The 27832-nt window shown below is 35.3% G+C and overlaps 1 protein-coding gene and 2 long non-coding RNA genes across 5 annotated transcripts; 2 read left to right on the top strand and 1 right to left on the bottom strand.

Moving 5' to 3' along the window:
• Nucleotides 1–11720: 11720 nt before the first annotated feature.
• On the bottom strand, nt 11721–12555 carry LOC149394983 (pathogenesis-related protein PR-1-like). The gene has a single exon (XM_089616008.1). The coding sequence runs from the start codon at nt 12481–12483 to the stop codon at nt 11968–11970; it is 516 nt and encodes a 171-aa protein (XP_089472134.1). The 5' UTR covers nt 12484–12555; the 3' UTR covers nt 11721–11967.
• Nucleotides 12556–20118: 7563 nt separating this feature from the next.
• LOC149394982 (uncharacterized) lies at nt 20119–22066 on the top strand. 3 transcript variants are annotated; one of them, XR_016297168.1, is made up of 4 exons: nt 20119–20177; nt 20414–20472; nt 21052–21184; nt 21859–22066. It is a non-coding gene; the product is annotated as an uncharacterized LOC149394982 (long non-coding RNA). The 3 variants fall into 3 exon arrangements; XR_016297166.1 differs by having other exon boundaries at nt 21052–22066; XR_016297167.1 differs by lacking the exon at nt 20119–20177 and adding an exon at nt 20265–20299 and having other exon boundaries at nt 21052–22066.
• A 2765-nt stretch (nt 22067–24831) lies between these two features.
• Nucleotides 24832–26789, top strand: LOC149394981 (uncharacterized). The gene is made up of 3 exons (XR_016297176.1): nt 24832–24900; nt 25775–25907; nt 26582–26789. It is a non-coding gene; the product is annotated as an uncharacterized LOC149394981 (long non-coding RNA).
• Nucleotides 26790–27832: the final 1043 nt, after the last annotated feature.

Genomic DNA, 27832 nt, shown 5'->3' with positions numbered 1-27832 from the left:
TTTTATGCTCAAGAATTCTACTTAATTGTAATGAGTGGATCCATTGGATATTATCTATGTTTACCCTACATGAATATCATAAACTAGATGAGAATTACAAAATTACCATTTTACCCTTCTAGTTGTTATTTCCTCAACTCATTTGTCGCTTGTGAATAAGTTAGAAACAATGTATTGAAGAGGAGCTAACAAGTCACATTGATTCATCCAAAAGAGTCACGACTCAATTTGGACACTAGCCAGTTTATTTATTCACATTTCAAGGAACAAAGCATGAGGTGATATACATTGCATTTCAGCAATCTTGCACATGAATTCCATATCTATGAGATCTTCACAAAGTTACTCATGACATCTTCATATCTTAGTACCTCACCAATAGGTCTTGTCTATATCACATAATGAATCTAGAACTCTGACTTTCTCAAATGAGAATACGTAAGCTATGAATGCCATGTCTCATTTCAGAATTGAGGTAAGCACGATGCAATTCATACTCAGTGACTCCGAGACATAAGAGGTTAAATAGTTTGTTCTTATTCTGTCTCTAGAAGTGCACTGGTCAATTCAGTACCTTCAAAAGATACCTAGGAATAACTACAGAGTCTCAAACTCTCAATGTCCCATAATCAGACATCATAGATTCTCCTAACAATCATACTGAGATCAATAGCCCTTTGACCCTTAGATTGTGAATATACTGTTTTAAGAAAACCATAAAGAGTTTGTTCATGCAAATCTATATTTGACTCTTCATTTGTTGTTAGGTTTGTTTAAGGACTAAAGACTATAGTTTATCATAAAGCTTCAAACAGACAAGGAAGAACGAATGAACGTTTTAACTTTTATTAATTATTCAGTAGTTACAAGCAAGAGTCTTCGTGAGACTTTATTACATCAAATGTACATAAGTAAAGACTACTTATCTTCTTGTAGGCACCATTGACAACATGCACGCAGTCGGGGTCGGCGCTCGGCTCTCGTGCATGAGAGGGAAGGAGAGGAAGCGGGTGAGAGAGAGGAAGAGAGGGAGTGGGTGGTGGCATTGGTCGGGTCGGTGATCGGGGTCGATGGCGAGAAGAGGAGAGAAAGAGAGCAAGAATAGGAGAGAAAGAGGGCGAGAATGAGGGGTGAGGAAGAGAGAATGAGGCGGTGAGGAAGACTGGAGAAGAAGCTTGGGTTTTTGGAATTTATACAGGCCCAACGTTTCAACATTTACGTTTCTGGTCCAAAAAGCACCTTTCTATCATTTAAGTCCTTCAACTTCTGTTACAATTAGGTCCCTTTTCACATAATTTTCAATTAAATCCATAATTGAATAGAAAATAACTATGTAATTAAATCCGATCTTTACTTGTTTAAATGTGATTAATTTAAATACAGTTAAGGTTTTTCTCGGAATTTATTCTCGTCCTTGAAAATAATTAATTTCAAATTACTCTCGATGTCTTTCCTCGAAAATATTCTCTTGACCAGGAGGTACTTGATAAATCCTTCATTTATTCCGAGATTTCCATCATCTTAAACATAATTTAAATTAATTCAACATGTTTATCGAAACACAACTTCGTTCAAGATTCTACTTGTAACAAATGAAGCTCTTTTATTTCATCCGAAATTTACAAAGAGAGTGATACAAAAGTTCATGCTCTACAGTTTTGCTCATGCATCTTCGATACATCAGCAGGGCAGGTCTATCAAAGACCCTTTTATAAATTTAATTGATGTTAATATCTTGCCAGTATGTCTTTATTGCAGGTATACATGGTTGATTATGGTCTTGCAAAGAAGTATAGAGATCTTCAAACTAATTTACTTACATGTAAAATGGTGACTAGTAAACTAGAGCAGTTGACAAATTATTCTGTTTCTTTGAATATGTTTAAATTCCAATGCTTTATGACCATGCAGTACCAAAAGAATTGACACTCGGTTGGATCGTCGAAGAAGTGGAAAACACGAATTCCATGTAGCCAACGATGAGGCTGGTATCGACTCGACTCGTGGATAATTAACTAAGAAGAAAAAAATATAACAAACACATCAATTTTGGTGTATATATAAATGTTGTGAAACTGGGTTCTGTTGAGAAATTGGTGCTAGCATCTGTTTTTTCTTTCTCTCTTTTTATCGCTTAATTGTAGGATTCTCATGTTTTTTTAGGGAAGTCTTGCCTCTTGTGTGGGATCATATTACGACAGAAGCCGAGTTTTATGAGAGGTATAAGCACTCTTTCCTCTTCGTCGCACCTATTTAGAGGACAGAGAGGTTTTAATAAGGCTTTTTTAATTAGAGGTTTTTTCATTTGGGAGTAGTTTCTTTTCATTAAATTTTAAAAAAGAAGGGGAAAGTGGGGTGCTAACCCTAAAGCCTTCTCCCCTCAAGGATTACATGGGCTTTCCAATATTCTGTTTCCCATTTCTAGTTTGAACCGCCTCTCCCAAGACCATCATAAAATAGATTATTCTTTTGCCCTCTGATTCTCAATGTCTTGACTAATGTATTGAGGTGCTTATCCCAGTAATTTAATAGAGAGGCGACAAGGGAGGTTCTCAGGATGAGGTAATCTTATTCTCGGGATAAATCTATTGATTCCGAAACGAGATATAATTGTTGTGTAGCTACTCAATGCTTTTCTGATCATGCACTTTTCAAGGCTTCTTAAGAGTGCTCGAAAACGCTGGTGTCCACGCAGAGTTGGTTCAAGGGAGTTGGGGCCTTGGGCGAGAGGAAAAAAGGGGTCTTTTATAATTAATTTTTAAAAATATAATGTATTATAAATTTATCACTAAACAAAACATTAAATACGAAATTAGAAAACAACTCAATATAACTAAAAATAAAGTCGTAATACAAAATAGAAAGCAACAAAATTCACTTTTCTCGCTTTTTGATATGCAAATTCAGAAATTAAATCCTTATACTCAAGATTGTCTAACAACTTTTTTTCAATTGACAAAATAGGGAACCCACTGAGTCTTTCTTGGCACATGGATGATCTCAAATAAGACTTGATCAACTTCAACTTGGAAAAACTTCTTTCTGCGGAAGCAACGGAAACATGAATAGTTAACATTATTCTATAAGCAACATAAGCATTAGGAAAAGAATCAATATGCTTAATATAATTAAGTATTTCCATCGAGTTACTATCATTTTTTTTGAAAAATTTCCCTTAAAACTTTTAATTCAGAAAATAAATCAAAACCATCTAGATCAGAATTTCCATCATACCTTAAAAAACATTCAAGACTCAAACAACTTTTTTTCAAAGTATCTTCATCTAGTAGCTTAAGTTTTTTTAAAATTAAACAAAAAACCAAATAGATTTTCAATACTTTAAACTGTTCAAATCTAGTTCTAAGAGAAGTTATAACTTGATCAACCATAAAAAGAAAATACTCAACCCTAAATAACTCCTCGGGAGACCTTACGTTATCCTCATCATCATTTTCTTCAAAATGTTTTTTTTTTCTACGGATGACTCTTTTTTCACGAAATTTAGGATCTATGTTCATCTCTTTTGCAATTTCTTTTGCCGAAGTCATAGCTGATGTAAATCCATCTTCATGATAATTTTCAAAAAAAGAAACAAGGCCTTTTAGTTGATCTACAGCATCGCCGATATGAATATCTTCACTCTGAAAGTTTTTGCTAACCGAATTAACAACAAACAAAATATCATACCAAATAGTCATACCTAGCAAAAATTCAAATTTTCCAATTCATATATTGCTAGACATTTAGCTTCACTTTTTATTTTGGGATCTTCACTTGTTTCTTCTAACTCGAATAAAGCATTTCGAATTTTAGGAGCTTGAAATTTATTTGCCTTAGCACTTTCAATACGACTTTCCCAATGAGTTTGTGATAGTGACTTGACTGTAAGACTAGATATATTATTTTTTAAAATTTTCCATCGTTTGGGAGAAGAATAAAATAACGAATAGATTCGTTGAAGAACTCCAAAAAAAGATACGGCCCTAATACAAGAGTTTGCAACATCACAAATTACTAGATTAAGACTGGACAACCACAAGGAGTATATAATGCTCTAGGATTTATATCTAACAATTTTTTTTGCACACCTTGATTTTTCCCTTTCATATTAAATCCATTATCATATCCTTGACCTCTTGCATATTGTATATTAAGCTCTAAGCATTTAAGTTCTTCTACAATCTCATCAAAAAGTCATTTTCCGGAAGTTTCATCTACATTTAGAAATCCTAAAAAATATTCTTGAATCATAATAGGATTTCTTGAAATATCTACACCTTAAGATCATAGTCATTTGTTCTTGATGGTTTACATCTGGAGTACAATCAAGAATAATAGAGTAGTATTTAGCTTCTTTGATTTTTTTCAAAATTGTATTTTTCACCTCATTTGCTAATAATTGAATCAATTCAATTTGAATATTATGACATAAGTAATGATTGTGAATTTCACCATTTCGAATACTACGAATATGCTCTTTCATGATAGGGTCAAATTCACTAATCATTTCAATTAAACTCAAAAAAATTCCATTGGTCTCTTGATATATTTTCTCATTACGTCCACGAAATGCTAAATTATTTTTTGCTAGACTTTTCACAACGGCTATGATTCTTACTAAGACATTTTTCCAATGTTCTTTCTCTTTATTAAATTTTTCTTGGACATCTTTGTTAATAGTTTTATTCTTAGACAACCCTACTTCAAAATCAAACCAAGCACTCATATTAAGTAAATGTTCATTGCTTGTTTCATGACTCTTCAATATATAACTAAGGTGTTTCCAATCTCTAGTTCCTTCATCTCCTAGTTGACTCATGCATTGTTTAACACAAAATAGTTTGCAACAAAAACAATATACTTTGTTAAAATCTTTTGAATAAACCAACCATCTCCTATCACTCTTCTCTCCATTTGATAAAATTCTTACATAATGAGAAATTGCAAAGTGTCTAGAATTTTCATCTTTAGGAAAATCAATATCTATTTCTCTTATTGGACCTTTTTCAATTACTAAAATTTTTGACTTGTCATCTAAATATTTCCATCTTCCCGGATCGTAAATACGACTCATGTCTTTATTATTGGTTTCTTGATTTTCGTTATCATCTAGTGTATTATGAATTTCTTGTATATTCTCTTCAATTCGATCATTGCTATCGCCTAATACGTCTTCATTTATTTTTTCGTTCGATTTTTTACTTGAATTTGCTTGACCTTTTTTATTACACAAAATAAATTTTTCAATCGCTCCTTTTTGTGAATTAACAAAGCTTTCTAGTTTTCTCTTTTTTGAATTTTTTCATATCCCGATGGATATTTCCTATTCGACATATATAACACTAGTTATTAATATGTTAAAAAAAACGCAGCAGACAAACAAGAAAAACTAATGAAATAAAAACAACAAAACTAATAGAAACAAAAATAGCAATACAAATTATAAGAGTTAAAAGACGAAGATAAAACCCGGAAATGTGGAAATAGCTTGATCTCTTGATTTCTTATGCTTGTAAATTTGAAAAAAAAAACAAAAAAAACCATAAGATGTTCAGTTTTTTTTTTTTAATATAAAAAGACCTCCCAATCTCTCTTTTTTCTCTTGAACGTTTTTTTTTTTTTTTTTTTTTTTTTGTAACCTTTGAGTAATTAAAAGCAATTGGATTAGAGACAAATATATATAGGGGAACAAAACATCATTTAAACAGTATAAAAAAATCTGGATTTTCAATATTATACCGTTTTATTTTATTTTTTTAACGTTAATATCATATTTTTAGATATAAAATCGCCCATTTAATAGCATCAAAAGCAATTAAATCGCAACTAATATGGTGTCTTTTTGGATTCTTTATCGTTGCAACCACAAAATTTGGGCTTTATTTCCTAATAAAGCACAAGCCCAATAATGGGCATAAGTGGGCTGATTTGTTGATAGGCCTGATGCTGTCCCCACTTGAATGACATAATAAGGACAACAAAACCAATTACGCCTGCTGATTTGTAAGCTGTTAACTTTTTTTTTAAGGGGCCTTCCTTGGGTGGGGGCCTTGGGCTTTTGCCCCCCCTCCCCCTGTGGCCGGCCATGTGTCCACGTTCTAATACCCCAAGATTGGCTAAGAGGATGTCACTTTATGCATTGACTTTCAATAGCTCCTATTAGGAATGACAGTTTAATACGAAACCCGTTAACCCGTCGGGTATCCGAGCTAAACGGATCGGGTGATACCCGCTCAAATGAGTTAACGGATTAACGAGTAATACCCGTTATCATTTTTAGCGGGTACGGGTCGGGTGGCGGAAATAACATATCCGACCCGTAAACATTAAAAAAAAAAACCCTATAATTTTTGTATAACTTATACATGCATGATACACACCGTCAGATATCCATCAGTAAAAAAAAGAATCTGAAAAGTTCAATAGTCGACAACCCTCACGCCTCACCCACCCATTCGATCGTTGGTGGTCAACATCTCGCCGTCGATGTACCCATCTGATCACTGGTGGTCAACATCTCGCCGTCATGCGGTCATTGATACTCCATCTCTATCAGGTAATATTTCTTCTCTATATCGACATGTTTTTTTTATTATATCTCTGACTCTCACACTGTGTCTCTATGGCAGTCCGTATTACTACGCCGGTGCTCATCAAGTCTCCGTTAATTTGCTATTTTTTTGCCGGTCGGACGGTGCTCATCGTATCTCCGTTTAGCTGCCATCGGTTCGTCGCTGTTTTCCGGTAACTCCTCTCTCTCTCTCTCTCTTTATTTTTTTTCCCTCTCTGTTTCTAATTCTCTGCGATAGTTTTGTTACGTTGCCGCAAATTGTCTCTCGTCTCCCAATCGCTGGCATCTATTTGCCATCACCGCCGTCTCTTGATCGGTTCGACGTTCACGACATCATGGCGCGTATGTTTTGTTTTATTTGTATTAGTGTATACTGTATAATTATCTTATGGCGGGTATGTTTTGTTTTATTTGTATTAGCATATACTGTATAGAGTTTCATATAAAAAAATAGGTTTTGTTTATGATAGTCTTTAGAATTTTTATTGAAGTCTAGTGAATTTTTATTGTTTGTATTATAGATTTTTATTAAAGTCTGTAGTATTTTTTTTTTTGTAGACTTATAGAATTTTATTGAAGTCTGTAGTGACTTTTTTTGGTAGTCTGTAGTGTAAATTTTATTGTTTGTAATCTTATAGAAACAATGGTAGACTTATGGAATTTTTTTATAGTCTGTAGTGTAAAACACTTATATTCTTTGTGGTGATTTGTCATAGATGAAGGAGGGGTTTCGTCGACTCCGAATGAAAATCCATCAACTCCAGCAGATATTGCTATATCGCTTGATTCGAATGCTCAATCCAGCCCCGAGAGGCATCAACTCAGACTGCAAATAAGCCAGCAACGACCCGAGCATTGACATCTCTTGTATGGAAGCATTTTGAGAGAGTCAATATTGATGGTGTATTCAAGGCAATTTGCATATATTGCAAAAAAAAACTCAACGGGTCATCAAAGGATGGGACGACTCATTTGAAAAATCATTGGAAAATATGTACACGTTGGACTACATCAACAATATCTCAAATGGCATTGAACCCAACAAAGACATCAGATGGAAAATCCAAAATTGCTCTACATGCTTTTGACCCGGACGTTTCACGAAATGATCTCGCAAATATGATCATCATGCATGAGTATCCGCTCTCAATTGTTGAACATGTTGGATTTAAAAAGTTTTGCAGTGGACTTCAACCATTATTTAAGATGGTGGCGAGGAATACGGTCAAGAAAGACATTCTAAAGATTTACAAGCTGCAAAAGAGCAAAATGATGAGCTTATTGGAGAAAACTAAGGGGAAAATCGCAATCACATCTGATCTATGGACGGCCAGCAACCAGAATAGGCATTATATGGTTATTACGGCACATTTTGTAGACAATGATTGGGTTCTCCGAAATTGCATATTAAGGTATTTTTTAAAATTTCACATATAAATAACTTAATCTCTCAACTGATTATTTGTTTACTAATTAATCGTGTAGGTTTGTTTACATGCCTGCTCCAAACACGGCTGATGTTCTTTGTGATAAACTGATAGAGTCACTGATGGATTGGAATGTTGATCGCAAGCTATCAACTTTTACTCTTGATAATTGCAGCACAAACGATAGCATGATCAACAAAGTGAAAACTAAACTTGACCGAAATACACTTCTTCTAGTGGGCGAATTGTTTCATATGAGATGTGATGCTCATATTCTTAATCTTATAGTAAAAGCGGGATTTATCACATTCAAATATGGCATCGAAAAGGTCCGTGATAGTGTTGCTTTTTGGTCGGGGTCTCCTAAAAGGGAAGAAAAGTTTGAAGAAACGGCAAAACAACTTAAAGTAAAATGTACTAAGAAGTTGGTTTTGGATAACAATACAAGATGGAACTCAACATATTTGATGCTTAAAGTTGCTTTGCAGTACAAGCTTCTCAATTTTCGTTTGAAACAGCGCGATACTCAATATAATTGTTTGCCGTCCGACGATGATTGGAAGATAGCCGAGGAATTGTGTGCCAGGCTCGAGAACTTCAACAACGTGACCGAGATTTTTTCTGGTATCAAATATCCTACTGCTAACCTTTTTTTTTATAGAGATGGCTGAAATTAAATTGTCTCTTCTTGATTGGAAAAAATATGAAATACCAGAAATAGAGGAAATGTCAGAATCCATGATTCAGAAATATGACAAATATTGTGATGATATCCAAGGAATATTGTGTATAGCGACAGTTTTAGATCACAGGTACAAGATGAAGTCGTTTAAATGTTATTTTCCATTGATATATGGAAAGGAACGTTATGGCACGGAAACTGAAAAGGTCTTGGTCATGTTAAGATCATTAGTGGCTGAATATGAATTGAAGACAAAGAATAAAGAGAGCGAAAACTCCAAAGAGGGTTGTTTGATGGATGATGGTCGTTCTACTTGCCTCCCAACAAAAAAGACGAGGTTTGAAACTTTTTTACAAAGTGAAGATGTTGTTGAGAATGTCAAGAGTGATTTGGATTTTTATTTGGAAGAATCTCTCATGCCTATGAAAGATAACTTCAATGTGTTGAGTTGGTGGAAAGCTTATGGAGTGAAGTTTCCGATACTATCTCAAGTAACTCGGGATATATTTGCTATTCCTATGTCCACCGTTGCTTCCGAATCCGCTTTCTCAATAAGTGGAAGAGTTGTAAATCCGCACCGTAGTAGACTTTTGCCATCAACCTTAGAAGCATTGATGTGTGCTCAAAATTGGTTGTTGAGTGAAAATCAATGTAATATTGTTGTGTTTACAATTTAATTTCAAAGTAAATTATTTTACTCATTGTCTTTGTTATCTCTTTTTTTTTGTAGATAAGAAGTCTTCCGATGACGTCTACATGTACTATTGGGACGACGGTGATACTAGTGACCGAGAGGTACTTTTTCTAATACTTGTAATTTCAGACTAGTGTGTTTTTGGATTTGAGAAAAAAAATGTTCTTTTGTATAGGAAATGTCTTCATCAAACGTCATGGAGGAGCCCTCAAACTAAATTATTAAATCATGAAGGAAATGTTATTTTATTGTAACTACCAAGGATTAAAATCTCGCATCTCGCGGTCGTACCGCACTTCTAATTTTGGGGGTATCTCGTCTCGTACCGTGGTATTCCGTGGTATTTGATGAACGTTCGGGGTATCTCGTACCGTGTGGTAAACCGCATTCCGCGGGATATACCACCCAAAAAAGGGTATTCCGCGGGATATTTGAACAATTTTTTAATTAGGATTTTGTATAAATTTAGGATACACAAAAAAAATTATATTTTAAAATAAAGTTTTCAACATTTCACACATAAAATTCTAAATATAATACAAATCAATACACATATAATAGAGAGTTCTCAAACAAAGTCACACTAATATCTAAATAAAGAAAACAAATAAAGATACACGTAATAGAGAGTTCTCACACAAAACAACACAAAGTATAATAAGTATATTGGACCAAAGATATGCTCCAAAACTACTTTTAGACTTCTTATCGGACACGGCCAAAAGACACTATCTCATCTTCTCCCTTACTTCTGGAGGACACTTATCACACATCATCGTACTTCTTCGATTATCTGTAACAACAAGGTGATTCTTCACCCTGGTAACACATCCTCCTTTCATCTCATGGCCACAAAAGTTGCACACAAAAGCGTTCGTATTTTCCTCAATGGATGTATAATATTTTGGGACCGGATCCGAACTCATTCTTCAAGTAGTAAATCTAAAGTAACAAAATATGTCAACATTAACAATAATGAACAACGTAACAATAACAAATAATCAAGAATTCGATCAAACAAGCAATCGATAATAAAAAAATTAATTACATTTAGATCAAATTAATTAAAAATTACATCTAATAAAGATTTAAATTCGGATTTAAAAAAACCTATTTCAAATCAACAATATCAACATTAACAACAACATCTGATTATTCAAATTACTACCTAAATTCGGATTACAATAAATCCATATCAAATCAAGTGAACAAATACTCAAAAATCAAAATCTATGTCTTCTTCTTCGTACACCATAACTTCATTAACAACCTTTCAAAAATTCATTCAAAAATCAACAAAAATAAAAATAAAAATAAGATTTGGAAGCTTACCTCGCGGAATCGGCGGTACGCGGCGAGATTTGAGCAAAAATAAGCATCCACCAGACGAGAAATGAAGCTCTCGTGCGAGATCCAGGGAGATCGACGCAAATTTGGTCGTCGGTCGCGCGAGAAACGCAACAACTTTCCTTCTTCTCTTGCGGAAATGAGGGATAAACAAACAAATTAAACTTTTACACAAATGAAAAATGGGGAGAAATGGAACGCGTAAAATGGCGCGAGATATCGTGAGATTTAACACACGATACGTACCTCTCTCGCACTCTTCCAAAACACGAGATCTCGCGCGAGATACCCCCATCTCGCGCGAGATTTTAGTCCTTGGTAACTACAACAACTTGGTGTTCTTAATATATTAAGGGGTAACTGTGTGTGGCTACTGGATACAACAACTATTTGGTAACATGTTTGTCTTCTTTTTAGACCCTGTGGAATGCTTTTTTTTTTTTTAGAACCTGTGTAGTAGTGACTACAAGCTTGTGTTCTTTTTTGTGTTGTGGACTACAATTTAAAAAAAAAAAAAAAAACGGGTTAACGGATGCATACTTTTGTCACCCGTCACCCGACGGGTATACCCGTTACCCGCTCCGTTTAAATAGACGGGTTAACGGGTACGGGCTAACGGATATTTTTTTTGGCGGGTACGGATATGGTAATGGTGTACCCGCTAAAACCCGTACCCGTTGCCATTCCTAGCTCCTATCTATTACAATTTTACAAGGCGTTCTGACTCAAGACACCTTCACATTACCACCATGGCATTATCCTCACAATAGCCACAATTTGAGGCCAACCATAATTAGTTTCGCGTCTGCGTACAGCGAGGGAAGACGAAGGATTGTGGAACGAAGAAGTTGCGAGGTCAATGAACAATTTATTACCTTGCACACATCAATGATTTTATATTTATTAGTTTAGTTATTTCATACAAATATTTACTTATCACATTGTTACTATGTATACCTAAAGTGGAACACACTTGACATTTGATAACAAAAGGGAGAATAGACATTCGCTTATTGCATAAATTTCTTGCATATCTTATGAACCAAAAGTGCATGATGCAATTTGGCCCCAACCACACCAAGCAGATCATGGTCGTTCGTTTACATATATAAACAAAAAGAAAAAAATATAAATAAATATTATAACTCAAGAAGTTGAAAGAGAGAGATATATGAGCCTAAATTAAACTCAAAAACCATTACAATCAAAGCCAGATCAACTTCTAGACTAATAATAATAATAATAATTAGTAAGGCCTCTCTCCGATATAGTTCCCGGGCGGGTCATAGTTACAAGTGATGAAGACTCCCCTCCCGCCGGAGCACGTCACGGTGGCGCATCCGATCTTTCGAGTCTCGCGCCACACGACTTGCGTGTAGTGCCCGCACACCTGCCCGCCATCGCAGGCGTTGGAGCCGTACTTGTACCACCGCCGCTCTCCGACCCACGCCGCCACCGCCTGCGCCGCCGTCCACCCGCCGGCGCCGCCGCTGCCCCAAAAGATGTTCTCGCCGTACGGCCCGTTCGAGTGCCTCAACGCGCAGTCATTTCTCCTTTGCCCGGCCCACCATTTCGCGTACTTCTCCAGCTTCTTGTCCCACGCCAGGGGTCTCATCCGCAGCGCCGCGCGGACCTTGTTGTGCGGGGACAAGAACTGGCTCGCCGTCACCGCCGATGAGAGACGTGGCACTTTCCCGTACCCCGCCTCCGTGGCCGCGGCGGCCAATAGGAGGACGAGGAGTGTCACCAAGATGGCTCTCATTTTTTTAAGGGGGTTTGGGTTTTGGTGTTGGAGATGTGTGAGTGAGTTTATAATATATGAGTTTTTTTTTTTTTTTTTTTTTTTTTTTTTGAGTGGTGGAGTTGAAAGCGTCTTGTTGGATAAAGAGTCAAGAGAGTTGGGTGGCACCCATGTTCGATAATGATTGCCACATTCTGTTTCTCTGCGACGACAAAAAAATTTCTAAGGATAAATTATTACCTCTTTCATCTACTACAGATTTTATTATAATTTGGGTGGCTCGGATTATTTTATTGGAGTAATTTAAATCGATTTTGTTTTTCGAGTAATTGAGGGGAGAATTTTGGGGAGGCGGGGAGGGTGGAGAATATTTATATTTATACATGTAATATATAAATACGCACATATATTAATCTTTGTTTTTTGTTTTTGTCAATGGAGTATTGCAATGGCTCTCAATACTTTATTCGCCACTTTTTTTTTTAATTTTTTTTTTTATGGCATTCCAATGGAGTGAGATAGATTTTTTTTTTTCACTGTCCTTTCTCAAATTTGCCATTAGTGCAAAGGCATTTGGTTTTAATTTTGTTGAGTGCATTTTAATTCCTTCTTAGTTTTGTGATAATCTTGTTATGCTATTTCTATAAAAAATAATTAATTTCCATTTTCAATGGTGATTTTGGTGTATGTACGATATGCTACGGGACAATGTGATGTAAAGATGTCTACTTGATAAGTTTCAAATCATTTAAGTGGTCCAGTAGACATATATAACTATATGAAACGTTGGAATTTATCATTTAATCAACGTTTAATAAGTTTTTGGTAAATGATCACTTAAATTTAGAGTTTTGTTACTGATTAAGCCAATTCAAACCTAAGAATTTCATTCTGTCATACATTTTAAATTTTTTTGATTTATAGTCATTCTGCTTATGTGACACATTGTTTATACCATTTTTACCCTTATTAATTAGTTAATATAATTTATTTTCGAAATTAATAAAATCTAATTTATTATTCAAAATCCCTAATTATTAGGATCTCAGTTATCTCTCTATCTCTCTCTCTCTATTTTTTATGTTCACTCTCTGTCTCTCTCTGTCTCTCTCTGTCTCTTTTTCTCTCTCTCATCACATTTTTTTTAGCCATTGACAAATGTCAAAAACATAAAAACCGCAGTTAATAATCGTTAATTACTGTTAATAGGTTTCTGCTTTAACTAATAGTCGGTAATAACTGTTAATAGGTTTCTGGTAGAAACCTATTAACAATTATTATCGACTATTAACTGCGAGATGCTATTTTTTTTAACCTCTGTTATGGATAAAAATGTAACAAAGAGAGAGAGAGAGAGAGAGAGAGTATTTAGATATAGATAAATTATTTTCATTTAATTATTTTTTGGTAAAGAATTAGGGAAAAAAATAAGGGTAATTATGTCTTATTGCATCAAAGATTGGCTAATTACCAAATATTATTAAAACGTTGGCTATTTCACAATTTCAAGTTTTAAAAAGGCTAATAAGCTAGAGCGCCCTTAAATTTATTTACAAGGTCAACATGACTCATTTAATTCCCTCCCACATACCCAGAGACTAAAATCTCGCGGGAGATAGGAGTATCTCGCATTTTTAAGAAGCGCAAGAGAGGTACGTTAATATCTCGCGAAGCGTATTAAATCTCGCGAAATATCGCTCTATTTCTCGCGCGGGCTTTTCTCTCATTTCTCGTTCATCAAAAGGATTCGGTTGTGTTCTTCTCACCCATTTCCGCGTTCTTTTCGCAAGATAAGACGAAAATAGCTCATGCGTTTCTTGCGGGACCCACTCCCAGATCTGCTCCAATCTCCCCCGATCTCACGCGGGATCTTCATTTTCCGTCTGCCGGATGCTCATTTCTGCTCAAATCTCGCCGTTTTCCGTCATTTCCGCGAGGTAAGTGTTCATGTATGATTTTTTAATGGATTTTCTGCCCGGTTTAGACTTTAAATGTTGATTTTTGAATGGTTGTTAATGAAATTTTGATGTACGAAGAAGAAGACATAGATTTTGATTTTTGAGTATTTGTTCACTTGATTTGATATGGATTTTTTATAATCCGAATTTAGGTAGTTATTTGAATAATTAGATGTTGTTGTTTTGAAATGAGGTTTTTTTTTATAATCGGAATTTAAATACTTATTTTGTTGATTTAGATGTAATTTGATCTAAATGTAATTAATTTCTTGATTATTGATTACTTGTTTGATCTAATTCTCAATTATTCGTTATTGTTAATATTTGAATAATTACATGTTATTGTTAATGTTGATGTTGTTGATTTGAAATGTGTTTTTTAATCCGAATTTAATTCTTTATTAGATGTAATTTTTAAATAATTTGATCTAAATGTAATTAATTTCTTGATTATTGATTGCTTGTTTGATCTAATTATTGATTATTCGTTATTGTTACGTTGTTCATTATTGTTAATGTTGACATATTTTGTTACTTTAGATTTACTACTTGAACAATGAGTTCGGATCCAGCCCGAAAATATTGTACGTCCATTGAGGGAAAGACGAACGCTTTTGTGTGCAACTTTTGTGGCCATGAGATGAAAGTCGGAGGTGTTACTAGGGGGAAGAATCACCTTGCTGCTACAGATAATCGAAGAAGTGTCCTCCAGAAGCAAGGGATGAGATGAGAGAGTGTCTTTTTGCCATATCCGATAAGAAGAAGTCCAAAAATAGTTTTGGAGCGTATCTTCGGTCCAAAACCACCAGATGACTTTATTGATTTGTACTCTATTTATAATTCTATGTGTGAAATGTTAAAAACTTTATTTTAAAATTTAATTTTTTGTGTATCCTAAATTAACATCCTAATAAAAAAGTTGTTTAAATACCCTGCGGAATACCCTTTTTGGCGGTATATCTCGCGGAATGCGGTTTACCACACGGTACGAAATATCTCGATCAAATATCACGGAATATTATGGTACGAGACGAGATACCCCCAAAATTAAAAGTGCGGTACGACCGCGAGATGCGAGATTTTAATCATTGCACATACCTTAGATTTTATTTCTTAAATTAAATCAAATAACTAACACTAATATTAATGCTAAATCGAAGTAATGAACGCTAACCACGCAATAACTATCATTATTTACTGTCTTAAAAAAAACATTTTATTTTGCACTCAGCGGTGACAATAGAATGGAGATTATATTTGCGAAAACAAAGTTTATGTATTAGTTATTATGTATAAATTTAAACGCATTTTTCGTCCAAATGCTACGCATTAGTTATTAAGTATAATTTTAAACGTATTTTCGTCCAAATGTTTAGCTCGCTAAGTTTTCCAAGAATTACTTGAAACAGTGAGATATTTATGTGTGTATTTTGTGGTAGTTACATAATTTCCTAACAGATACGGCATGCTACATGACTATTTTTTCCCTTGAAAATGTAAGCTTTTTATATGTAAGGTTTTATGTGAACATTATTGATGTTGATTTAAGTACTTTAAATATTTTCAATTATATGTTTATTAGTAATTGCGAGTATATTAGAAGTTATACTTGGCAAAGCAGAAAATTATCCTCTATAACTAACAAATTGGTTGCCTAGATTGTGTATATACCAATAATATGTCTAGTCTAATAATAAAAAACCAAACACTAATATTGAAACTATCAACTATTTGTGATACTTTTGAAAATTAATTAAATAGGTGGCACAGAATATGAACTATCATTACGTTCGCAATTGAATATTCCACCTTTTGGGACTTGGGAGTTCAGTTATATAATATAATCACAAACACCTGGTAGTTAATGTAAACAAGGATTCATATCGTATCATTCATTTTTCTTTTCGGCAAAGATAAGATGATGATGATGATGATAAAGTGTTATTTTTACTTGAAACTTGAAAGTCAGAGTGATGATTGGGCTGTGCTTTTTTTTTTATTATTTTTTTTTAATATGGTTACAACATTTACTTTATTTTTATTTTTTATTTTTAAATTTTTACCTACTAGCCTCAATCAACGGAGCCACATGCCAAGCTTCGTACACCCTTAATCGTCGGCATTAATAACTCTCCAATTCGATGGAGTCTCATCCATTTTTTCTTCTTTCTTTTTATATGTAAATTGAGAGAGGTTTTGACTTTTGCTTCTTATAGACTTCGTAGTCTAAAAATAATGCAACATTCATCAGCATATGATTTCCCATCAATAATCCCTTTTCAGTAGCTGGCTGGCTTAAGCCGCTTAACTAGTTTTTGAGTATAACTAGTTTATTAGTATTCAACCAAAGCAATTTAAGGTTCAAAGAATGATTTATGTAGTACTTACTGTTATGTCGTTATTTTTCACAAGTTAAAAATAACACTCCTAATAAAAAACGACAAGCAAGCGACTCTGAAAGTTGAGCTGCAAAACTGCTTAGGAGGCTGAGTCACAAATGACTCTGTAAGCTGATCCGCAAAACGGTTCTGGAGGCTAAGCCACAAATGACTCTGAAGGCAGAGCCTCTAACGGCTCTGAGCCCCAAACGTTCCCACAAGCGATAATTATTATATAACATAATTTATAAATATAATTGTTGTATGATATATTGCGAAAATAAAAGAATTAAATATAGACTATACGAATTTGCTAACAAAATGTCACATGATTCTATTCAATGACTCCTACATGATTAAAAAGCACGGAGAAAATTAAATTATATAATCAAATTATTACGAGATTTTTTTCATAGTATTAATCACAATTTACATTTCCAAAATTTTAATTTACATTTATAAAATATATACAAATTGCGTTAGGATTCGATAGTGTTTTAGCAGTAGCATGTGTGTATGTATACCTTCGATGCTGTTGGTATAATATACTTGTGTTAGGTTGGCATAAAGTCAGCAAGTGGCAACCGCTTATTGGGCCTTTTAAAAATAATAATTAAATTTCAAACTCTTTATATTTCTTAATTCTATAGGATGAAAATAGAAGGATAAACAAAAGAAATCAAATGTAATTCTCTAAACACAAGTAGTACTTGTTTATTCGTATAATTTTTTTTATCAGAATAATACAAATGTCTTCAAAAAATTATAAATATTTTTTTAAGCTTAAATATTTTAGACGTGTCTCTATATATTTCTTCTTCCAAACTAAAATACATTAATCATTACGCACCAACACGGCATAATGCTTGTAATATATATAATAGACTGAGATAATTATTTCCACGTTAAATTGGAAATTTTATATAAAAATTGACTAGCATTTCCTCCTCCACGTGGAAGACACGATAAGCAAAAACTTGTATGTATATATATATATATATATATATATATATATATATATATATATATATATATATATATGATAAAACTAATGCTTGAAATTCCACGGATTCCGATCGAAAATCGGGCTGAAAACCGTATTTTTTAGAATCCCGGTACCAGTATGTACAAAACCGAAATTTTTATTGGATTACGAGGAAACCGTTCCGATTTTCGGTGTTTTCCGGAGAATCCTTCCAATTTCCGGTTATCTTAGGAAAATTCTAACGCATTCCGACGAAAACTTATCGGTAAGTGGTCAAATACCGACAATTCTCAAATACCGGCAATTTAGTGTTCTTCACGAAATTTGTCGTTAGTTTTTGATGATTTAGTTCAAATTCTTAGTTTCTAACTTCATTATTGTGTTTAATTAGAGTTTGTATCCAATTTTTTTTTTTTTCAATTTTTTTGTTACATCAGAAAATAGGGTTTAGATTTGAATGTGTTTTTTGTTTTGTTTGTTAAATTATTTGTAGAATATGAAATTTTATATAGAATTAGTTGATTTTTAACATGAATATTATCATTATTTTGATTTTGTACTTTGTACTTTGTACTTTGTATTGAACTATATCATTATGTTTGTGTTGAATTTTTGTTGAACTATTATTGTAGACCTTTTCCTTTTTTTTTTTTTTATCTTAGGTTATGTATGATTTTTTTTTAAATATTTATTTATTACATTCCTCTCAAGAAGTACAGTATTTAATGGTGTTCTTCTACGGTAACAGTATTCTCAACGGTACAGTTTTCCTTTCTTTTTTTGAATTTTACAATATTTCCCTGACTTATCTTCATATAACAGTAAAATCCGAGTCTTGAAACGGTAACGATAACGGTATTTCGATCGTTGAATAAAACTAATGAGTCCCACATGGATAAGTGGGAGTAGAGAAAGAAGCGTTAATATAGAAATCAAATAAACAATGAGTCGTTGAGCCTGTTAGCATATGCTTGTAACTAAACGTGGCCTAACGGTAGCAAGACGGGACGGAATCCCTGCTACCGTTAGTGAAATTAACGGGACGAGACTCCCGTTAATTTGGCTAACGAGACGCGGTGGTCCTGTTAGTCCCGCCCATTTGAATTTTTTTTTTAAATTCTGGCCGTTGGATCTTTAAATTCTGGCCGAAAAAAGAGCCTTTTTTTGCCGTTTAAATATAGCCGTTTGAGCTATTTTGGACGAAATTTTTTTTGCAGTTTAATGGGAATGATTTAATGCATCGGAATCCGAGGCTGTTGTTCTTTTTCTCGTTATTGAATCCTGTAGCGACTCGAAATTTAAGCTTAATGTCGTAAATTAAGTTAATCAAAGGACGAGAAAATTATGTAAATTAATTTTCTAAGAAGTATTTCCAGTATTTTTGGATTTGAAATATATTAAGGTAAGGAGAAATCTCGGAATAAAATAAAGGATTTTTCGAGTTCGTTTCGTATAATAAATTATTTTCCGAGGAGATATTCCGGAATTTAATTTAAGAAAATAAATTCTCAAGGACGAGAATTAATTCCGAGAAACCTTGAATATATTTGAATTAATCGAGAACGAACGAGAAAATTATCGGTTTGAAACATATAATTAAAAGTGCCATCGGTTACGGACTTAATTATATAATTAGGCGATGAAGGATATAATTGTAACAATTTTCAGGACCTATTTGAAGAGAATTTACAAAGAAGGGCTGAGTTGTAATTCTCGAAGATATGCTCTCTTGGTCTTATCTCTTGCCTTATCTTCATCCACTCATTTTATGCCACGTCAACATTACCACTTACCTTAAGGAATCATCTTCTTCATTTGTGATTATCTCTTGGCCGACCAAAGTAGCCACCAGACCAGGAAAAAAAACGAGAAAAAAAGAAAAGAACGGGGAAGAAGAAGAAAGAAGAAAATCGGGAGAGAAAAAGAAGTAACCGAGAGAGAGAGAGAGGGAGCGGGAGATCAGAGACTGAGAAAGAAAGAAACGATGAGATAGAGAGTGAGATACATTGGGCGGGAGGAAGAAGAGACCAGCGAGAAGATCAGAGCTCGCGCTCTCCGTGGTTGCGCGCGCCGTGGGTCAGCCGAGAGAAAGAGATTCTCGCCGGAGGTTTGTCCTTATTTTGAGGGTATTTCGAAATCAAAGTTTGGGGCTTTTCTTTTCATGGTTGTGGTCGGATTTTTGGAAAAGAAGAAGAGGCAGAAAGGTCACAATCATTTAAGGTCATTTCGAAATTCTTCTTCATCTTTTGCCCGAAATTGAAGAACAATTTCTAGGATGAACTGAAATTTGAAATTCGAATTTTTGGGGGTTTTGTTCGTTCACAGTTTTCGGCCGAATTGCTCGAGGAAGAGACAGAGGGCGAGAACCTCGCCGGTGTTCGTCAATACCCGGAGGTAAGGGAAACCTCATATCTCCCTTAGGTCATAAAATTTGGAATTTTAATTTCGGAAATTTGGGTGCGAGTGGTCCGATCGATATAAGGTTTTGCTGCGTGTTGGTTTCAAACTTCTGGATGGTTAGGTTTCTAATTTTTGAGTTTGAGTTTCAAAAATTTTAGGGGTTGAGTGTTTCATCGAGGTATTGGACAAATGTTAGTGATTCTGAATTAATGGATTATCTCGTGTCACAGGTTCGGAGTTGATGCTTCTACGCGGAAGCATTGGACTCGTTGTGATATGGAGATTATAAGTAAATGACTAATTTATATGTTCCGGGTCGAGTTTATTATCGAGATGTCTGGAAATTTCTTTGGGTTGTATTTGGATTTAATTTTTGAGCTAAGTGAGAATTTGAGAATTACTGTGAGAACTCAGAATTTACACTCGTTGAACTCAGATACGTAATAATTCAAAAGTTGGTTATGTTGTACGACGATATTAATTCCCGAATTGTTGTTGAACGGGTTTTGTTGGATTTCAAGAAATTAAGCAGAAATGTATTTGAGACTTGTTTATGAGTTTTTGGATTAAAACTCGACATTAGTTTGATGTTTGATTTCTCGGTTTTCGTTATAGAAATGAGATTAGATTCGTTCAAAGGAGAACGAACTTGCTTATTAGAATTATTTCTCGGTTTTGAGATTTATCGTAGTTTCTCGTTCGAGTTTACACGTTCTCGTATCGTTTGAGGCTTTGTTCCGAGGACTTGGTTTCCTTATAATTGGATATGTCTTTGGGTTCTACGATTATTAAATCGTACGTTTGAGTTTGAGTATTGTGGACTACTCATAGGATTCTGATTCAGGATCGGTTTGATTTACAGTGATAGGACTCAAGACTGAAAGTCGTTTAGAGGGTTCACGGAGTAAGTGAACGTCTGGATTCTCGGTTTTAGTGAACGTTCGGGTTCACAAGACGAGCGAACGTCTCGTGGAAGAGCGACATAGACGCTTACTCTCGAGGTAGGTTATTATAACCCTTCTCTCCTGATTTTATGGTTTGGCCTCAAGTATATATTATTTTCGAAATGAAAATGTTTGTGAACGTGCCACGAAACCTAGAATCGTTTTCAAAATGTGGCGGAACTTCAACTCGGGATATCCGATTATGAAGTTGAGAATATTTTCGATATTATACATATATCCCGTATTTGCGAAAGAAAATGTTTTGTATATCCTGATAGAGCCGGAAACGTATATATATGAAGCGGAGAGTGCAATCGTATATATATAAGGGTGTGGAGAGTGCACCATTCTGATCAGAGGACTGTCACGGGTTATGTTGACAGGGGCTCAGGAAATAGTAGACGTTTAAATGGGCGTAGATGCACATTTAAATTCAATTGCATTTCTTGCATTTACATTTCTAGCATCAGCATTCCGTCATTTACATTTCTGTCATTTACATTCATGCAATTTACATTCCTGCAAGTTATACTTGTGCGGGTATGGTGATTTACACGTATAAGACTATTATTATACTTGTACGTGTATGGTGATTTACGCGGGACAAGAATATTATTATTATAAAGTAAGTATTATTTTCGAAAATCTTTTTTTAAAAATCAAACCATTACTATAGTACCTACTGAGCCTCAGGCTCACCCCTATTTCCCTCAAATTTTTCTTATAATCAGGATGTGAGAAGGAGAAGGGTTAGGAAGACCTCGGAGTTAAGTGTGGTCGAGAGTTGGAAGGTTTTCGCTGGATAGTCTATCAAGTGTCGAAGGTTGGTTTTATTTTTCGTTTTCTTTCTTTTATCTTTGGACTTGTAAAGTAATCAACTGAGTATGCACCGTGGGTTAGTTTTGTAAAGTTTATTAGTGTTTTTTTTTATATTCTAATCACGCCTCACTTTTCCCGGGGTGTGACAGGGTGGTATCAGAGCACTAGGTTATGAGTCTCTAGGGAATGCATACTCGGTTTACTTTATACTTATAGTCCATCGATAGTCATTTTAGAAGATCGCCGGATGCGAGTCCTTCGAATGTTCCTTTGCTATAAGGATTTTTATGTCCACTCGAGCCTTTTGAGTATGGCTGAGTAATGAATCGTTTTTCAAGAGGTGACAACACGTGTTCGGAATAAAGCACGTGCTAGTACGTCTAGAAGTGGATGTCTTTGAAAGTTTTAGGACTTCTACATTCATGTATTTAAGGATATATGGCTCTGCGAGTTGCAGATCATTGGGTTCAGAAATATCATAATGCAGTTGGATATAGTCAGAACTCCGCTAGAGTATTGCGTAGAGTTCATGGTAACTAAGCATGAAGCTCGTGCTAGATTAACGTAAGGACTGTTCACGAAAACGTACGATGCTCATGACGTAGGAACAAATAGAGGGATTGTTCTACGTACAATGCTTTTTGGATGAAAGTTGGTGGACCTTGATAAAGGAAAATGATAGCGTCTCAATGAGGGACAAGGCTACGATTGGTTGCGTTTTGCACTCTCAGTATCGAAACCAAGCTTATGAAGTGCATAAGGTTTGAGGATGGCTTTGGGGCTTATGTCTAAAGATAGCCAAGCATATGAACAAGGATGAGCTGTACACGGAAAGTCTTCTAGGATGTGGCCTAGTGATGATGGTTGAATAGGGAGAATACATGGACAACCTATGTACGTGAAAGGTAATGTTCTGACATAGATTGGTTGTCAACGTATAGAGTTCAACTAGATCTCCTTTGGCAAAGAGTTAAGCTACGTATGGAATCTAGGGAGATAGTTTCTTATTAGGAATGCCAAGACCAGGGGATGCAGAATGGTATCATCAAGTCTTACGTTGGAGGACGAAGAAAGTTTTCATGTTATGCACTTCTTTCGGTATCAGAAGTCGACGTAGGAGACGCTAATACATGATTAGTTATTTCTGTTGTGGATGAATTTCCCAACGTTTTCCAGAATAGTTAACTAGTCTGCCGCCTGATCGGGAGATAGAGTTATGTATTGATCTTATCCTCGATTCCTTTCCATGTGTTGACGAGTTGACAAGCGAGGAATACATTTGGAATAGCACGTCATCATGGGAAGCAACTGTGTTGTTGCGAAGAGACATGATAAGAGTTTAAGGTTGTACATCGAGTACAGAAAGCTGAATGCAGTAACGATCAAGAATAAGTACTCATTGCCCAGGATTAACGAGTTGTTTGACCAACTGGGAGGATCTCGATTCTTTTATAAGATAGATCTGAGATCTGGGTATCATCAGCTGAAGGTTCGTGAAGAAGATATTCCCAAGACGGCTTTCAGGACTTGTTATGGTCATTTTAAGTTCATGGTAATGCCTTTTGGATTAACGAACGATCCTACAGCTATCGTTCAACTCGAAGATGTACCGATTCAAAAGGATGTTACTTACGATGAAGTTCCAACCCAGGTTGTCGATAGAAAAATGAAGAGTCTTCGTAACCATGAGATTCCGTTGGTGAAGGTTTTGTGGACTCATCATGGAAGCGAAGAAGCGACTTGGGAACTGGAAAGCGATATGATGGAAAAGTATCCGTACTTATTTCATGTGGGCAGTTAGATCTTAAATTTCGGGACGAAATTTCTGTAAGGAGGGGAGAGCTGTAGCGACTCGAAATTTAAGCTTAATGTCGTAAATTAAGTTAATCAAAGGACGAGAAAATTATGTAAATTAATTTTCTAAGAAGTATTTCCAGTATTTTTGGATTTGAAATATATTAAGGTAAGGAGAAATCTCGGAATAAAATAAAGGATGTTTCGAGTTCGTTTCGTATAATAAATTATTTTCCGAGGAGATATTCTGGAATTTAATTTAAGAAAATAAATTCTCAAGGACGAGAATTAATTCCGAGAAACCTTGAATATATTTGAATTAATCGAGAACGAACGAGAAAATTATCGGTTTGAAACATATAATTAAAAGTGCCATCGGTTACGGACTTAATTATATAATTAGGCGATGAAGGATATAATTGTAACAATTTTCAGGACCTATTTGAAGAGAATTTACAAAGAAGGGCTGAGTTGTAATTCTCGAAGATATGCTCTCTTGGTCTTATCTCTTGCCTTATCTTCATCCACTCATTTTATGCCACGTCAACATTACCACTTACCTTAAGGAATCATCTTCTTCATTTGTGATTATCTCTTGGCCGACCAAAGTAGCCACCAGACCAGGAAAAAAAAACGAGAAAAAAAGAAAAGAACGGGGAAGAAGAAGAAAGAAGAAAATCGGGAGAGAAAAAGAAGTAACCGAGAGAGAGAGAGGGAGCGGGAGATCAGAGACTGAGAAAGAGAGAAACGATGAGATAGAGAGTGAGATACATTGGGCGGGAGGAAGAAGAGACCAACGAGGAGATCAGAGCTCGCGCTCTCCGTGGTTGCGCGCGCCGTGGGTCAGCCGAGAGAAAGAGATTCTCGCCGGAGGTTTGTCCTTATTTTGAGGGTATTTCGAAATCAAAGTTTGGGGCTTTTCTTTTCATGGTTGTGGTCGGATTTTTGGAAAAGAAGAAGAGGCAGAAAGGTCACAATCATTTAAGGTAATTTCGAAATTCTTCTTCATCTTTTGCCCGAAATTGAAGAACAATTTCTAGGATGAACTGAAATTTGAAATTCGAATTTTTGGGGGTTTTGTTCGTTCACAGTTTCCGGCCGAATTGCTCGAGGAAGAGACAGAGGGCGAGAACCTCGCCGGTGTTCGTCAATACCCGGAGGTAAGGGAAACCTCATATCTCCCTTAGGTCATAAAATTTGGAATTTTAATTTTGGAAATTTGGGTGCGAGTGGTCCGATCGATGTTAGGTTTTGCTGCGTGTTGGTTTCAAACTTCTGGATGGTTAGGTTTCTAATTTTTGAGTTTGAGTTTCAAAAATTTTAGGGGTTGAGTGTTTCATCGAGGTATTGGACAAATGTTAGTGATTCTGAATTAATGGATTATCTCGTGTCACAGGTTCGGAGTTGATGCTTCTACGCGGAAGCATTGGACTCGTTGTGATATGGAGATTATAAGTAAATGACTAATTTATATGTTCCGGGTCGAGTTTATTATCGAGATGTCTGGAAATTTCTTTGGGTTGTATTTGGATTTAATTTTTGAGCTAAGTGAGAATTTGAGAATTACTGTGAGAACTCAGAATTTACACTCGTTGAACTCAGATACGTAATAATTCAAAAGTTGGTTATGTTGTACGACGATATTAATTCCCGAATTGTTGTTGAACGGGTTTTGTTGGATTTCAAGAAATTAAGCAGAAATGTATTTGAGACTTGTTTATGAGTTTTTGGATTAAAACTCGACATTAGTTTGATGTTTGATTTCTCGGTTTTCGTTATAGAAATGAGATTAGATTCGTTCAAAGGAGAACGAACTTGCTTATTAGAATTATTTCTCGGTTTTGAGATTTATCGTAGTTTCTCGTTCGAGTTTACACGTTCTCGTATCGTTTGAGGCTTTGTTCCGAGGACTTGGTTTCCTTATAATTGGATATGTCTTTGGGTTCTACGATTATTAAATCGTACGTTTGAGTTTGAGTATTGTGGACTACTCATAGGATTCTGATTCAGGATCGGTTTGATTTACAGTGATAGGACTCAAGACTGAAAGTCGTTTAGAGGGTTCACGGAGTAAGTGAACGTCTGGATTCTCGGTTTTAGTGAACGTTCGGGTTCACAAGACGAGCGAACGTCTCGTGGAAGAGCGACATAGACACTTACTCTCGAGGTAGGTTATTATAACCCTTCTCTCCTGATTTTATGGTTTGGCCTCAAGTATATATTATTTTCGAAATGAAAATGTTTGTGAACGTGCCACGAAACCTAGAATCGTTTTCAAAATGTGGCGGAACTTCAACTCGGGATATCCGATTATGAAGTTGAGAATATTTTCGATATTATACATATATCCCGTATTTGCGAAAGAAAATGTTTTGTATATCCTGATAGAGCCGGAAACGTATATATATGAAGCGGAGAGTGCAATCGTATATATATAAGGGTGTGGAGAGTGCACCATTCTGATCAGAGGACTGTCACGGGTTATGTTGACAGGGGCTCAGGAAATAGTAGACGTTTAAATGGGCGTAGATGCACATTTAAATTCAATTGCATTTCTTGCATTTACATTTCTAGCATCAGCATTCCGTCATTTACATTTCTGTCATTTACATTCATGCAATTTACATTCCTGCAAGTTATACTTGTGCGGGTATGGTGATTTACACGTATAAGACTATTATTATACTTGTACGTGTATGGTGATTTACGCGGGACAAGAATATTATTATTATAAAGTAAGTATTATTTTCGAAAATCTTTTTTTAAAAATCAAACCATTACTATAGTACCTACTGAGCCTCAGGCTCACCCCTATTTCCCTCAAATTTTTCTTATAATCAGGATGTGAGAAGGAGAAGGGTTAGGAAGACCTCGGAGTTAAGTGTGGTCGAGAGTTGGAAGGTTTTCGCTGGATAGTCTATCAAGTGTCGAAGGTTGGTTTTATTTTTCGTTTTCTTTCTTTTATCTTTGGACTTGTAAAGTAATCAACTGAGTATGCACCGTGGGTTAGTTTTGTAAAGTTTATTAGTGTTTTTTTTTATATTCTAATCACGCCTCACTTTTCCCGGGGTGTGACAGGGTGGTATCAGAGCACTAGGTTATGAGTCTCTAGGGAATGCATACTCGGTTTACTTTATACTTATAGTCCATCGATAGTCATTTTAGAAGATCGCCGGATGCGAGTCCTTCGAATGTTCCTTTGCTATAAGGATTTTTATGTCCACTCGAGCCTTTTGAGTATGGCTGAGTAATGAATCGTTTTTCAAGAGGTGACAACACGTGTTCGGAATAAAGCACGTGCTAGTACGTCTAGAAGTGGATGTCTTTGAAAGTTTTAGGACTTCTACATTCATGTATTTAAGGATATATGGCTCTGCGAGTTGCAGATCATTGGGTTCAGAAATATCATAATGCAGTTGGATATAGTCAGAACTCCGCTAGAGTATTGCGTAGAGTTCATGGTAACTAAGCATGAAGCTCGTGCTAGATTAACGTAAGGACTGTTCACGAAAACGTACGATGCTCATGACGTAGGAACAAATAGAGGGATTGTTCTACGTACAATGCTTTTTGGATGAAAGTTGGTGGACCTTGATAAAGGAAAATGATAGCGTCTCAATGAGGGACAAGGCTACGATTGGTTGCGTTTTGCACTCTCAGTATCGAAACCAAGCTTATGAAGTGCATAAGGTTTGAGGATGGCTTTGGGGCTTATGTCTAAAGATAGCCAAGCATATGAACAAGGATGAGCTGTACACGGAAAGTCTTCTAGGATGTGGCCTAGTGATGATGGTTGAATAGGGAGAATACATGGACAACCTATGTACGTGAAAGGTAATGTTCTGACATAGATTGGTTGTCAACGTATAGAGTTCAACTAGATCTCCTTTGGCAAAGAGTTAAGCTACGTATGGAATCTAGGGAGATAGTTTCTTATTAGGAATGCCAAGACCAGGGGATGCAGAATGGTATCATCAAGTCTTACGTTGGAGGACGAAGAAAGTTTTCATGTTATGCACTTCTTTCGGTATCAGAAGTCGACGTAGGAGACGCTAATACATGATTAGTTATTTCTGTTGTGGATGAATTTCC

This window comes from Urtica dioica, chromosome 5 (genome assembly GCF_054948205.1).
Source record: "Urtica dioica subsp. dioica isolate 48M chromosome 5, U.dioica_male_clone48M_v1_H2, whole genome shotgun sequence".
NCBI lineage: Eukaryota > Viridiplantae > Streptophyta > Magnoliopsida > Rosales > Urticaceae > Urtica > Urtica dioica.
The sequence above is the reverse complement of the archived record's forward strand: the minus strand, read 5'-3'. Positions and strand labels throughout refer to the sequence as shown.